General features: G+C 39.1%; 2 protein-coding genes and 1 non-coding gene across 5 annotated transcripts; all 3 read right to left on the bottom strand.

The window, feature by feature from the left end:
• Positions 1–494: 494 nt before the first annotated feature.
• LOC106911187 (C-X-C chemokine receptor type 2-like) lies at positions 495–4607 on the bottom strand. 3 transcript variants are annotated; one of them, XM_088003186.1, is made up of 2 exons: positions 4350–4607; positions 495–3220 (listed from the first exon to the last, which is right to left on the bottom strand). In XM_088003186.1, exons 1-2 carry the CDS (start codon positions 4423–4425, stop codon positions 2145–2147), a joined length of 1152 nt encoding a protein of 383 aa, XP_087859312.1. In that variant the 5' UTR covers positions 4426–4607; the 3' UTR covers positions 495–2144. The 3 variants fall into 3 exon arrangements, with proteins under 3 accessions (XP_087859312.1, XP_014833450.1, XP_087859316.1); XM_014977964.2 differs by having other exon boundaries at positions 4250–4436; XM_088003190.1 differs by lacking the exon at positions 4350–4607 and adding an exon at positions 3289–3579.
• Positions 4608–6706: 2099 nt separating this feature from the next.
• On the bottom strand, positions 6707–11218 carry nabp1a (nucleic acid binding protein 1a). The gene is made up of 6 exons (XM_015008231.2): positions 10315–11218; positions 10018–10156; positions 9874–9945; positions 8443–8527; positions 7828–7897; positions 6707–7640 (listed from the first exon to the last, which is right to left on the bottom strand). The coding sequence occupies exons 1-6, from the start codon at positions 10409–10411 to the stop codon at positions 7438–7440; spliced, it is 666 nt and encodes a 221-aa protein (XP_014863717.1). The 5' UTR covers positions 10412–11218; the 3' UTR covers positions 6707–7437.
• An 818-nt stretch (positions 11219–12036) lies between these two features.
• Positions 12037–12118, bottom strand: trnas-cga (transfer RNA serine (anticodon CGA)). The gene has a single exon. It is a non-coding gene; the product is annotated as a tRNA-Ser (tRNA).
• Positions 12119–13982: the final 1864 nt, after the last annotated feature.

The following is a 13982-nucleotide window of genomic DNA, read 5'->3' as shown; positions in this document are numbered from 1 at the left end:
AAACTAGATATTTGGCTCTGAGCTAATTAAATATAATTAACTCAGAGTTAGCTAAATTGTTTATTTGTTAAATATTTTGTTTGCTAACTAAGTATGTAGTTTGGATTCAAATAGTATCCTATTTTTAAAGCTTTAAAGCATGACTCCCATTTAACTTGCCTGCATTGAGACTTTAAACTACAGATTTGGTGGTTTGTCAGAAGGTGGCAGTGTGACCGTTTCTACAATTATACAGTTCACTGAGACTCAGAGGGTGGAAAAAACAAATATTTCCTTTGTTGCATTAAAAGCAACGTCGGTTTCACACCTGAGGGATCAGTTTATGGTGAAGAGGAAAGAAAAAAAAGCATGTTGACATCTGACTGTGTTATAATTTTCCTGCAGCAGAAAATCACAACTTCTGTTTTTGGTTTCCTCACTAACCAATACAAATAACAGCTGATCAATGATGTGACTCCGAGGTGCTTTTGTTAATCACATGACCAGACAATGAGTCCTTGTTTCAACTTTAATGAAGTTTCTTGGCCATACAGAAATTAGACTTTTAATATGTAAAATACAAAAAGCTAGCTTCAGCTGAAACTATTTAATATTAACAGATAAAAAATATTTTTACATTTACACAAAAACAGATTCATAAAAGACCAACATCTATTTCACATTTTTTTCTGCATCTGTTTTTTTTTTTTTTTTTTTAGCATTTTGTCTGTCTAGACATTGTGATGCTGTAAGATAGTTTAAGAAATATTTTCACAACTTACCCTAAATGTTGACAGATCTGGTTTTCCCACTTTCAGTAAAAATATAAATATGCTAAAATAAAAATAGAGGCAACATAAATGCATAGTTGAGTAGAAACCAGTGTACCAAAAATTTCCCCAACACGCCTGCATTTTTTAAATACATTTCTTGTTTGATTTGTAAAAATGCTTCTATAACCAGATTTTCTAATTGTGTTATTTATATGAATTATTTAAATTTTTGGTCCGTCTGATGTCATTTTTAAATATTTAGAACAGTTAGTCTTATTTGATCAACTTAAAGAGCTTTTTATATTCTTCCACCTAAATTTATATTTTGTGTAATGATATGATTTTTTAAAAATACTAAATCAGATTTTTTGATCCGTTAGTCATAATTTTGCCAAATACATTTTTATTTTCACTTGAGTAATTTCTTGGACTGTCCAACATTTAAATTAAGTAAAATGTGGAAACAGCGCTGCTGTTATTTGAGTTTAATTTTTGGTACCTTTACCCACTTCTGCACAAATGTTCCCAGCTTAAGTTAAGGAAGCCTTTCTTCTGGTTGCATAAATACAATGAAATGTACATCAACACATAGGAAACTTATTTATAAAAGGTAAAGAAGTTTTAAAGGCAACTAGAAGTAAAAAGATATGTAGAAAGTCCAGCAAATATTTGGAGTTAAAGCTTCAGTAAATATTTTTTACAAAAAAAAAAAATTTTGTTAAAGTTATCGTGATGTCATGATAGTTTGTTATGAGACAGAATGTGAGAAAAAATGGAGCTCCTCCACGTTCTCCCACTTCTAACAATAGAAATACGTTTCTGTCAAAAACAACCAATCAGAGCCAAGAGGAGGATCTTAATGCTGTCAATCACTCTCATACGTCCCCTTTGTTGTCTGCTATGCTACAGCTGGTTAGTCAGTTACAAAGCAATTTACAAATGCTAACTAGGCTTAGCCTTCCGTAGCCTCAGCCACAAACGCTAAGGCTAGTTAGCATAGCCACTGATAACAGCAGATAAACCATTTTTCTGTAACGGTAACTTGTTTCTCCTCCATTAGCAAACTGATCAAAACATGCATGAGCTGGATTTACAGCGCTAAGACTCTCTTGGCTCTGGTTGTTTATTTTGGACTGATAGCAGAGCATTGTTTATAGCTCAGAGAGGAGATGGAGGAGAACAGGGCGTACACGAGCATGATTGACAGGCTAAGACCCGCCTCCTGACTCTGATTGGCTGTTTTTGGTCAGGAGTAGTAGCTGAGGGAGGAGGACGAGCTTGATTTTTCACAGATTATCCGTCTCATAAACTGTCATGACATGGTGACGGTTTCCACAAATATGTAAAAAACACTTTTATAAAAGTTCCAACCTGCCGCTTTAAGTAACATTTTCACATGACTGTTGATGTGATTTCCGATGATATGGAGGACCTGCTGGCTCTGGAGACCGACGCCCGCTCCAACAGGCCCATCCTCCTCATTTTCTGCAGCAGCTTCTTCCTGAACTTCTCCCCAACAAATGCGTACAGCACTGGGTTGACGCAGCTGTGCAGCAGCCCCAGGCTCTGCGTGGCAAACATGGCCTGGTCCACCGCCGCCCTCTCCCGGCACCCGTACTCCACGATCTTCAGCCGGAAAAAGGTGTCCGCCATCACCGCCAGGTGGTACGGCGTCCAGCAGAGCAGGAAGGCGGCCACCACGCATATGATGACCCTCATGGCGCGCTGCCGCTGGAAGCCGCCGCGGACGCGGAGCAGCCGCTGGATGGTCACCCCGTAGCAGGGCAGCATGACGGCCAGCGGGATGACGAACCCCAAGGCGTGGCGGAGGACTCTGGTGGCCAGCCGCCACTCGTCGGCGCTGCTGGGGTTGTACTGCACCGCGCAAACCATGTGGGTGGAGTTTTGGGAAGGGAACGCGGAGCTGAAGAACCCCGGTAGGGACAGCAACCCACCGATCACCCAAACCAAAATGCAGATAACCCAACTGCACACCTGGCGGTTTGTGCGCCGGGCCTCCATCGCCCGCACTATGACCATGTACCGGTCCATGCTGATGCAGGTCAGGAACAGGATGCTGGAGTAGAAGCTCAGCTCCTGCAGGATGGTGACGATTTTACACATGAGATCCCCAAACACCCAGCCGGAGGTGACGGAGGTGGCCCAGAAGGGCAGGGTGAAGGCCAGCAGGAGGTCCGCGACCACCAGGTGGAGCAGGTAGAGGTCAGAGGGGGTCAGAGCCTGCTTGCTCAGCCCGATCACCAACCCCACCACCAGATTCCCCGGAATGGCCAACAGGAAGACGAAGACGTAAAACAAGCAGGCGATCAGCATCACGACGTCCGGGAACCGGAAGTTGTCGCAGGGTTCGGTGGCCGGGTTCAGGGTGAACTCCGTGTAGTTGTAGGTGAAGTTCAGCTCTTCGTAGACGGTGCTGAAGTCGTCCACAAATGACGACTCGTTCGGATCTGAGGGCAGAAATTAAAAATCTTCAGTACGTGTTCAGTTCAAAGAGGGATCCAAATTATTAATTAACCTATTATTAGTCTCAGCAGGATCTAGAGAAACTCATCCAGGCGTTTATCTTCAGCCGCATTGATTACTGCAGCAGCGTCTTCACAGGTCTGACTAATAAATCAATCAAACAGCTGCAGCTGATCCAGAAGCTGCTGCTGCTGTTCTCACTAAAACCAGGAAGATAGAGACATAACACCAGTTTTAAAGTCCCTACACTGGCTCCCTGTAGCTCAGAGGATGGACTTTAAAATACTGTTGTTAGTTTATAAATCACTGAACGGTTTAGCACCACAATACATTAAAGATCTGTTACTGCTGTACCACCCATCTAAACCCCTCAGGTTCTGGTTCTGCTCTGCATCCAGAACCAGAACCAAACGAGGAGAAGCAGCATTCAGTTTCTATGCACCACAAATTTGGAACAAACTTCCAGAAAACTGTGAAACAGCTGAAACACTGAGAGCCTTTAAATCTCAACTTAAATCCCACCTGGTTAGAGTTGCTTCAGGCTAAATTAAGGTTAGGGTTTTGATGTCTTTAAAGGTTTTATCTTTTTATCTATTTATTACTCTGTGTTTCTGTTTTTAATTATCTAAATCACTTTGAAATGCCTTGCTGCTGAAATGTGCTGTACAAATAAAATTTGATTGATCAAACAAAAATGACTAATATGCTACAGAGGTGAGGATGTTTACATTTTATAAATATGTCTGTTTAATAATGTGACAAAACCACAATTTAATGTTTATTCAGTCAGTATTTAACACAGCTGATACAAAGTAATGTTAAAATTGCATTATTTTTTAATTTAATTGACCATATTATGAAAAATGTAGCCCTTTATGTAATGAAAACACAGCCTGCCCTCTGTAAAACTCAGTTTTTTTAAAAGAAAATAGCAGTTTTTCAGTTAATAAATAAAACTAACCTTAGATTAATTTTTAATTGATTATTCAACTGAAGCTGAAATAAATGCTCACCAGTAATCATGGTGTCTTGGCTGCAGAAGAGCTCGAAATATGTCACAACTGGACAAGAGACGAAGCTTGTATCTGTCGACTCTCCTCCCATAAAACTCACCTTCCTGTTTCTCATAATCTGATGTGATCAACACTCTTGACTGGGAAGTGTCTTGTGGCGATACTGAGTATATCATACATTCTTCAATAAATCAGGCAAATAAAGGTTCATTTTGTTGGGAATAAGACAGATTTGAGTGTGTAATGTAACAAAAATACAAAAACTCAACAAATTGGATTAAATGAAATCTGAGAAGAAGTGGCGGATTTTAAGCTGAAATCTAAAATAAAGCCGTGCTTAGAGAAGAATGATCTCACTTTAATGAGTTATGAATACGAGTTAAAGTGAAGGAGAAACACCTGATGAAGGTATCAGGAGCAGCTGATTTAGTGATGTGTGATTCAGCAGTTTGAGGAAGTCCCCGGCTCATGACATGTGTCTTTGTTGACACACGGGTTCATCACATTTCCTGCCGCACTTCTCATGTGTTTCAGCTCACAGTGTCACAAGTGTTGACAAAAAAACAAAACCAGATTCGACCCAAAACGAGGTTAAACTTTTACAAGCACAAAACCTGACAACCAGATGGAGGTTTATGCATTTTAATTAGATTTAGGTTGAGATGTTACACTGAAAGCAGGTCCAGATCTGAGGGAATGCATTAGAAAATAATTCAAAGCCAAATATTTGTTTGTATTTGAGAAACTAAAGTATGGAAGCTGTTCAGAGAAACTGGTAGTTTGTTTAAAGGTAGAAACTTTTCACAGTCAGACCGGCTCTTCTTTAAACTCCAGTTCAAGTTGTGAAATGTCTCGCTGGGTTTTACACAACCTGCGTCTAATTTACATCATAAATGAGATGAAAAGTACTTTAAAGTATTTCATAAGCTGGCCTTCAGAGGACTGAGTTAATACTTTAACATATTTTACTGTAGCAAAAATAAAAAGCAGCCATCAAAGTAATACTCATGTAGGAATAAAAAGTATTTGGTAAAAAGGCAACTGACAAATGGATCATAATGTTTGATTTAGTATTCTAAAAAAATATGTCATTACACAAAAACAAAACTTTAAAGACTAAAACGAAAACATTAACACAAATAATGTCGTTCAAAATAAAAATGTAAGCTGAAGAACTTCCATCAATGTTTTCAGTATAAACTTTAGGAAACTACTTATAGTAGAAAATGTTCATGGAGTGTAAATCTGAACTAATGTTCACCGTTTCCTCACTTGATGTCCCAATGGCTCATCAGGCTCTGCAGACAGAAAGTAACATTGGAACAACAAAGCCTGTAATAATAATAAAGTGCAGTAAAACTATTTCTAAAATAACATATTTTCCAAAATGTAACTAAAGATTAGCTCCTCACCTCTGATGCTAATGACACCATATTTTCTCTCATCACAACCTGAAAAGGTTAAAAGTTCAAACATGTCTGCTTTTTGATGACCATTTAAATTATGACTAAATATATTTAGCCACATTTAGCTAAATGTTTAGTTCGCTAACTAAATATGTAGATTGCTAGCTAGATATTTAGCTCTACTTAGTTTGAAGATAAATATCTCACCAGCGAGTTTGAAGCTAAATGGTTAGCTTGCATACTCAACATTTAACTCGGTATTTAGTTTGAGGCTAAGTATTTAGCTTAGTGTTTTTTAAGTGAGCTAAATATTTAGCTTGCTAAGTAAATATCTGGCTTACTAGTTTAAAGGAAACTATTTAGTTTGCAACTGTTGCTAACTATTCATCTTTAAATTCTCAGCAACAAGACCACTTTCTTTAAAGACTTTTACTTAAATTAATGAAGTTAAACTAACAGGTTTGCCTGAATCTGGATGTTTGTGGTTGTTCACTGTAAAACCAAAATAAAAGCAAAAGCTTGTGCTGCACAGAAAGATTCATTTCAGGAATCATTTCATTTCCAGTCACCATCATGCCTTTAGGCCGGATTCTTGGCGCTCCACAGATGGCCCACGCACCCCATATTGGATTAAAATACAGGTTTCCACTGTACAATTAGTTTTTAATGATTGTTAGATCTTAGTCCCAAAACAAGATGGTAAATAGTTATGTAACGGTTATAAGTAATCATAAGAAATTGGTCTGTTTATTGCGTACTTTAAGTTTTAATAACTGTGGTGTTTACCTTCTAAATTTGTTATTTGGGCACTCCTTAGGTTTTCTAAGCAGCTTAAACTTGGAGAAAGTGTGTGTGTGTGAGACCACAGAGGCTCAGAGGGGGAAGCGACGCTCAGGGGGACGAAAGGTTTAGGTGCTTGGTGCAACAAAGGATGTGAAGCAACGTGTTGCTGCAAAATGGAGCACTTCTTGTTGCCACTTCCAGAGAAAAACAGCTAAAAAAAAAAAAGGGGGCAGGGGGGTTAAAAAAAATTCATGTTCTTGACACTAGATGGTGCTGAAGAGTTGAAACTGAGAAAGTTTATTTGTGGCACTTTGGTGGCCGGAAACATACAGATGTTCAACCAACAACATTTTATTGGTGAAAAATAAAGCCTTTAACTGTTAGTTGTGAAGGCCAGACGCCATCAGAGTCAGTGAACCCAACATGTCAGAGTTTATTTAATAGCTTCTGGAACCAGAAAGAAACCCAAATATGGCAGCATAATTAGGATTTACTTGAACCGTTGTGTCTGATCGTTGGTCCGTGATAAAATAGAAAGGTACAGTTCATGGCAAAAAGAAACAAGAAAACCATGGTTCATGGAGAGGAGATCGTCATTCTGTACGGCTATGATTAAAATCTAACAGCTGACGTGTTTTCAGAGTCACTTCAGATACGGTTGAACGCATTCTCACCCACTTAAGGCCTTTTCCACTTGGAGAAAATAAAGAGGGAACACCTTTTCCTGACTTATAATCACAGCCAAGCTTCAACATAAATTAAGAGAAGAAAGTGCATCAAGTGTTCAAGTAGGATGTGTTCTCTGAAAGAAGGAGGGAGGGAGAGATAACACTGGATAACTACCGTCAGGTCTCCATCCAAGATGGTCGACGTCGTAGCTCTGGCGCTTAATCACTACGACAAAATGATGCGTCTGACTACCGTAGGCTGTATAAAACCATTCATTATTGTGAAGGCCGTCACCGGCGGGGGGAGGAACCAGGACCAAACCAATCACTTTCATCTCTTGGCGCGTCGCGGATCCCTGCCGTTGCTAATGGTGACGGAGGACTTTGTGGTCGTCGGGGGGCCGCTGGCGTTGACGGGTGGCGCGCCGTTGCCCGTCGTTGACCGACCGTTGGAGCGACCAGCGTTGCCAAACGTTGGGTCACGGGGAGCGCCGGTGGTCGGGTTGTTGGCAAACGGCGGCATGGCACCGTTACCTGTAGGAGAAAACAAAACAACAAAAATGACTGAAACTTTACAGAAACTACAGAAATTCAGGGTAAAAGCAAATAAACTAATCCCACTCCTTTACAAGTGGATTTAATACGTTATTAAAATAATATTTAGAGTTTTCCTGGAGGCCATTTTTAAAAGAAAAACCCAAAATAAGCCGAACCCACTGACCTGGTGGAGCAGCGGTACCTGAATTCTGATTAGGCGGAGAGTTTCCTCTCTGGTTCTGGTCAGGCTTTCCCTGTTTGGAGGACAAAATGTTAGACATCTCAAAGTTACAGAAAATATTTCAATACTACAATAATCTATATAATTTACAGAGAATTCACTGAAATGCAAAGCATCCTGGGAGAGGAAACGCTTTAGCTGCTCAACCTCACAGCTAGCTAGGAAAGTTGGTGGAATCAACTAACTCTCGCTCTCTGGTTGCCTAGCAACAACATGCTGGGTAACTGGGCCAGCAGCAGTTTCTAGTTTCCCCAGCGTGTCTCTATACCGCTTAGAAATAAAAAATTAACATAGTGGATAGAAAACTGGATAAAACAGGAAAGGCCATGTCACCGGTTTGGCTGCAATTCAGATATTTAAAAGAAATGACTAATCAATAATTATAAATATTGACCGATATGAAACATTTATATTGTGACACGTTTCAGCCATATTGTCCAGCCCTACAGATTGTTGTGTTTTACTTACTCACATTAAAAAATTAAAAAATAAGAATAAGATCAAAGTCAGCGCAGCGCGACCTGGAGGAGGTTTCTGGGCGGACGCGTCGGTACTCACAGACTTGTTCTGCTGGTTAGCCTGGGCTAGCAGCTCTGGGTTTGGTTCGCTGAAGTTGGGCACCTCGGAGTAGACCATGCAAAACCTGGGAAAGAAAAACGGACTTAAACTAACACTCAAACAAAAACACTCCAAAACTGAATCAACCAAGTTCATTTGCACAGTGCATTCAGAGTGCCTTACATCATAAAAACAGAATAAGAAATCATAAACATACAGTCAGAGAAACCAGCAACAAATATTCTGATGAGTGCAGTGAAACATTTTATAAACCATAAACTTTAAACAATCAGTATATCCAGGGAAATGGGAGTAGTTTGCCAAGTAGTGACTCTTGTGCATTTATTGTCTTATAGCTGCTTAATTAGCCGTTTATTAAATTATATTTAGAAAAGAGAAACAGTGTAAATATGTTTCATACTAATGGATATAATCTTGTAATTTGTTTACGTGTTCATTTGTATATATTGTATCTATATTTTATGTTTATTTTGTAAATATTTTTATATTTATTCTGTCAATTTAATATTCCAAGACTCCATAATTTAATTTCCATTTTGTAAAATTGGAACAAAATGTAATTTTGTTCTGCAAGTGGATGCATGAATGGCAAAAGTTGCAAATCAAACTACAACCAAATACTTTTTTCACACATTAAATGTACAATTATTGAAAAACACTTAGAAAGATGAAGGATTGTATTTTTGATTGCATCAAAATGCTCATGCTAAATGGTAACTCATTGATTTTTTAATTTTAACAAACTAATGAATTCAATCAGAGTCACCAGTTTGGATCTGCTAAATATATTTTTGTGCACAACCGCAGCTCCAAATGTATTACAGGCTGTAGTAATTCAGCAGCCATTAAAACCGGTTAGCAGTAATTGACTTTTGTTTACATTTATGCACAAACTTTAAAAAGACATTGCTGACCAACATCCTGAAGCTAATCGAGTGCGACGGCTGACATTAACACTGCAACATTACATAATATCTCCTGGACTTAAAACAAGGCAAATGGGTTTAATGTTCAATTTGGTTTCATAAGTTTGAGTTTCACACACAATTCAATTGTACATTATCCAGGAATAATTTTGAGATGGTAAGGAAATGGCAAGGGGGCTACATGAGTTGGAGTAACTCAATCTTTTAGGTTTAACGTGGCACTACACTCAATTATGTGTTTAATAATAAATCTGCAGAGAAGATCATCAGGGCTGAACTTCTAATGTCTGAAAACAGGAAGCCAACATCTCTGCAGACCCCACACATGCTGGAGATGAACTGTGTGGACATCTTAAAGCCTGACTGGTTGAGTATTCTGATGTGAAATAAAGCAGAGTAGCTGAAGAAGAACTGTGATGTGAATTAAAAGCCATACTAACCACTTTTTGGGGGTATTTAATGAAATCTGAATGGAGATACTCACTCTCCAATCTTCTGAAGATCCCCCCCTCTTCCAGTGTAAAGGGTCAGGCATCCTTTCCATATGGATGCATACCTTCAAAACAAAACAATCATCTGTAGACAGTTGAGTTAATTTGAGCAAATGCAGCTTTAGAGACAGACCTACCCTCTGGTGAGTTTGATGATGTCTCCTGGCTGGATGAGACTCCCCAGTTCGTCCCACACCGAGATGGCGATGCTCCCGCTTTTATCCGCCACCTTACAGGACCTCACCTCATGGCCGTCTTTCGTTTTGGTCACTCGTCCTGAAAGAAGATAAAAAAAAAAACGATTAAAAAGTCAGAAGTCAATGTTAGACAGCAGAGCTCCCTGTACTGTGACAGAGTTCTAGCTCGGTCCCTTTAAGAGACACAAACCCGAATGGACGTGGGGACAGAGGGGCTGCTTTAGCCTCACAACTCACCGATCTCCAACACGATGAACACAATATTCAGGTTCTTAGAGCCCGGTTTCACGTCCTTAATCAGGAACAAGGCCTCGTTAGAAGGTGCTGCCATCATCGGTTAGCCTCTGTTAGCTTCCTCTCTCTCTCTCCTTCGGTTTGCCTTTCAGACGTTACTGTTAGCCTTAGCGGTGCTAGTTAGCCTGCTAGTCGCAGCCCTGTTCCACAAAAATAAACGGCTTCAAACTGCCCCTAACGTTTCAGATTCGGGACGGTTCTACGCTTCCATTCAGAGTTGCGCGGTTAATGAGCCCATAAAGACCACCAGAAGGTGATTGTCGTCCCCAGCAGCACCAGTTGTTAGCGGAATGCTTGTTAGCTCGCAGTTAACTAGCTACCTTCGGCTAGTTTCAGGATGCATTATATGAGCCGTTCTGTCCCGACTAGCGCCATAATAACGGTTTCATTCTTCACATAACACCAGCTAAAATGCTAAACCCGTATTAATAAGATATTAATGCATCAGTTTTATGAGGCTGGAGTGTCTAAAATGCCCTCGCAGGCAGAAGACGTTGAAGTTAGAAAGATTTTAACCCCAGCCTGCTGCCAGAATGAGGAAACACCATCTCTGACCCTGAACCGCTTATACAGCTGCCCTGATGCTTCCTTTGTGTGGCTCAGATTATATGGAGCTATTTCAGCTTTGTTAACCGTAGGCTGACCAGATGCTTTGCTATAACTCTAACCGAGTTAAATTACTCCTGAAAGCTCGGGATTATAGTGTTCTGGATGTTAGCCCCTCCTGGGCCGAACTAACAAAGCTAACTATTAAAAGCCTGAGCCAGCTGCTTACAGTACCGGCTTTTCTCTCCCTTCTATAATGCCCCAAAAACTACGTTACCGTTCTCTGCCGGTGACATTTTATACCGCTTGGACTGTACCATTATCGACTTAACAGGAAGGGGTTCAGTTCACCCGCACCACAGCCCCACATGAGTTCAGGAGGCGTGACGCTCTTTCACATAGACATGAATAAGCTCTTGGGGATGTACGTCAACGTGGCCGCCATATTTAAAGTGGCATTTGTAGCGACACAGGCAGAGGAACGTATTTTTATGTTTCGCTAAAACAAAACGTATTTTCTCGTTTTCATGACACACAGAAATATGTTTCTCTGACAAAGGCATGAATTAGCTCCCTTTGTTTCTTGAGTTCCAAAACATCTCGCGAGGTGTTGCCATTTAACTGTTACAAGCTTAGCTTAAACGAGATATTTTCGTTTTACTTAATATAAATATTTTTATAACAATACTTAATACTGGTTATAGCACGCTTTATATTTCGTCAAAACAAGAATATAGTAAATAATTTTAAAATAGTGTGTTTATTATCACTATTTCACTCTAAAGTTATGTAAATGTATCACTGCATATAAAAATGGTTCATTCTAGTTTGAAATAGGTTTATATTTGTAGTCAAGCAAATCTTGCCACTCACAATAGGATTACAGTTTTGTGTACGACGGGTTTCAACGCGAGAAAAGGATGCGAGATTTCAGCATGAGGAATCTTTATTAACGTTGTAATCAAGGTTATTCCCTAAAACTCAGTGATGAGTTTAATCATCCGGGTGAGTTTTTGTCATTACGTCAAAAAGTACATAGGGTAATAAACCAGAATGTGTTGTAAGAGCTTGTTGCAATTTAAATTATTTGTAATCTGAACGGGAAATTTAAAAGTCAATCGTCACGAACAGGATTCGAACCTGTGCGGGGAAACCCCATTGGATTTCGAGTCCAACGCCTTAACCTCTCGGCCACCGTGACAATACATACTATGGGTGTACGAGCTGGATATATCTGCGATACCAGTCAGTGGAATCTGTATGGATGGGATTGTTGTTATTTTTGTGTAAATTTACTCGTTTCTATCATTTACAAAATGTTGGCGAGGTGTAACGTAACGAGGACGGGTAAGATGTAATATGGTATTTCAAACACTAGAGGGAGACAATCACCATCCGATCGACGTCTATGTTGGGTAGATAACGTTCACACGTTACTTTGTTTTTCCGCGTTGCAATCATGAACTTCAACGTGTTTTATGGGGGTTTTATGCACTAAATTACTGGGGAAAAGACGGAAGACGTGGTTTTCAGTACTTTGTACAAATAATTTCAAATGCCATTACAACTACGGATCTCAGATTAGATAAAGAATTTTTAAGCCTTTTCAGATTCTCAACCAGATTTAGAGTCTAATTAACACATATACTTTCTAAACCATCACATTGCAGATGTGGCTGCAATATTGGCACTGTTGTCCTGCCAGTAGATGAATCTCCACTCCAGTCTCAAGTCAATAACAAGTTTTCTTTCAGGAATATTTAGTTCAAATTACCTCCAGCTTCCTTGATCTGACTGAAGAAAAGCATAATTTATCATAACATTGCCACCGTCATATTTCACTGTGGACATGGTGTTCAGGGTGATGTGGCGTGTTCATTTTCCTCCATATGTAGAGCTTTTAATGTTCATTTAATGTTCAAATCATGAATGATTAATGCTGTATAAGGACAAACTACCCATAATCAGCGGGTTAAATGGTCTCAGATAATATCTGAAAGGTGCTGAGAACAGAACAAAAATCTGCAGTCTTGTCTGTCTGTCATATCTTTTTTTTCCTCAGACAGACCAGCAGATAATCCTCAATGAGCCAGAAAGACGAGCAGAAGAGATGACAGATCAAGTCTTCAATTCCCCATTTGAAAAAAGGAGGGATAAATGTTTGCTTCTCTACATATAAATGCTGCAATTTCTGTAAATAAATGATAAATTTAGCACTTTGCATGCACCCTGATGAGTTATTTCTGCCTCAGCAAAGATATTAAATCAACCAGCGACACATACACTGCAAAAACTCAAAGTTTTACTAATTTTTCTTGTGTGTTTTCTAATGCAAATGTCTTAGTATACTTAAAATAAGAAAACAAGTAACTTTTCAGCAAGATACAGGAGCCTGTTTGAGTCAATAACTCTGGTTCCACTGGCAGATTGTTTCATTTATAACATGGAAAAAATGTCTCATTATAAGTTGAGGTTGTCCAAAGTGTGGCTCAGGGGACATTTGTGGCCCTAATAATTATTTTTGGCCCTCGACTGCAGTTTATGAATGCTACAAATTTGGTTCTCCAGTGGGAACTTTTATATTGTTTTTAGCACAAGATTTTTTTTTGACATTTTCTTTTAATTTGAAATGGTTTCTGAAGAACGTTTTCCTTTTTGTTGGTAGGAATAGACAAAAAAATTTCTAGACCAAGTAACCTGAAAAAGTTAGGAAACACTCTACCTTCTATTGAGATAAAATAAAAAGTTGTCACTTTAATTTTTTGATGAGTATTTAAAGAAAAATTTACAACAAAATTATTTTGTGTTTAAAGTGAGAAAAACAAAATGGCCACCAAGTATTTTCAACTTCAGGTTGCAAAAGGTTTGGTCAGCCCCGTTATAAGTTATATAATCTGCCAGTGGGACTAACAGTTTTTCCATCAATATTAATTAATTATTGACATTTACATGTAACTTGTCTCATTTCAAGTGCATTACAAGAATAATTTTGTGTTTTTGCAGTGCAGCCAGATGGTTTTAACTGATTTTGGTTTGTTCACCTGGTCAGTAGAAGGGAAACATTC

The sequence above is a fragment of the Poecilia mexicana genome, unplaced genomic scaffold, assembly GCF_051168715.1.
Source record: "Poecilia mexicana isolate PSO_F unplaced genomic scaffold, ASM5116871v1 scaffold_2, whole genome shotgun sequence".
Lineage (NCBI taxonomy): Eukaryota > Metazoa > Chordata > Actinopteri > Cyprinodontiformes > Poeciliidae > Poecilia > Poecilia mexicana.
Note: the sequence above shows the minus strand (reverse complement) of the source record. Positions and strands in the feature narration are given on the sequence as shown.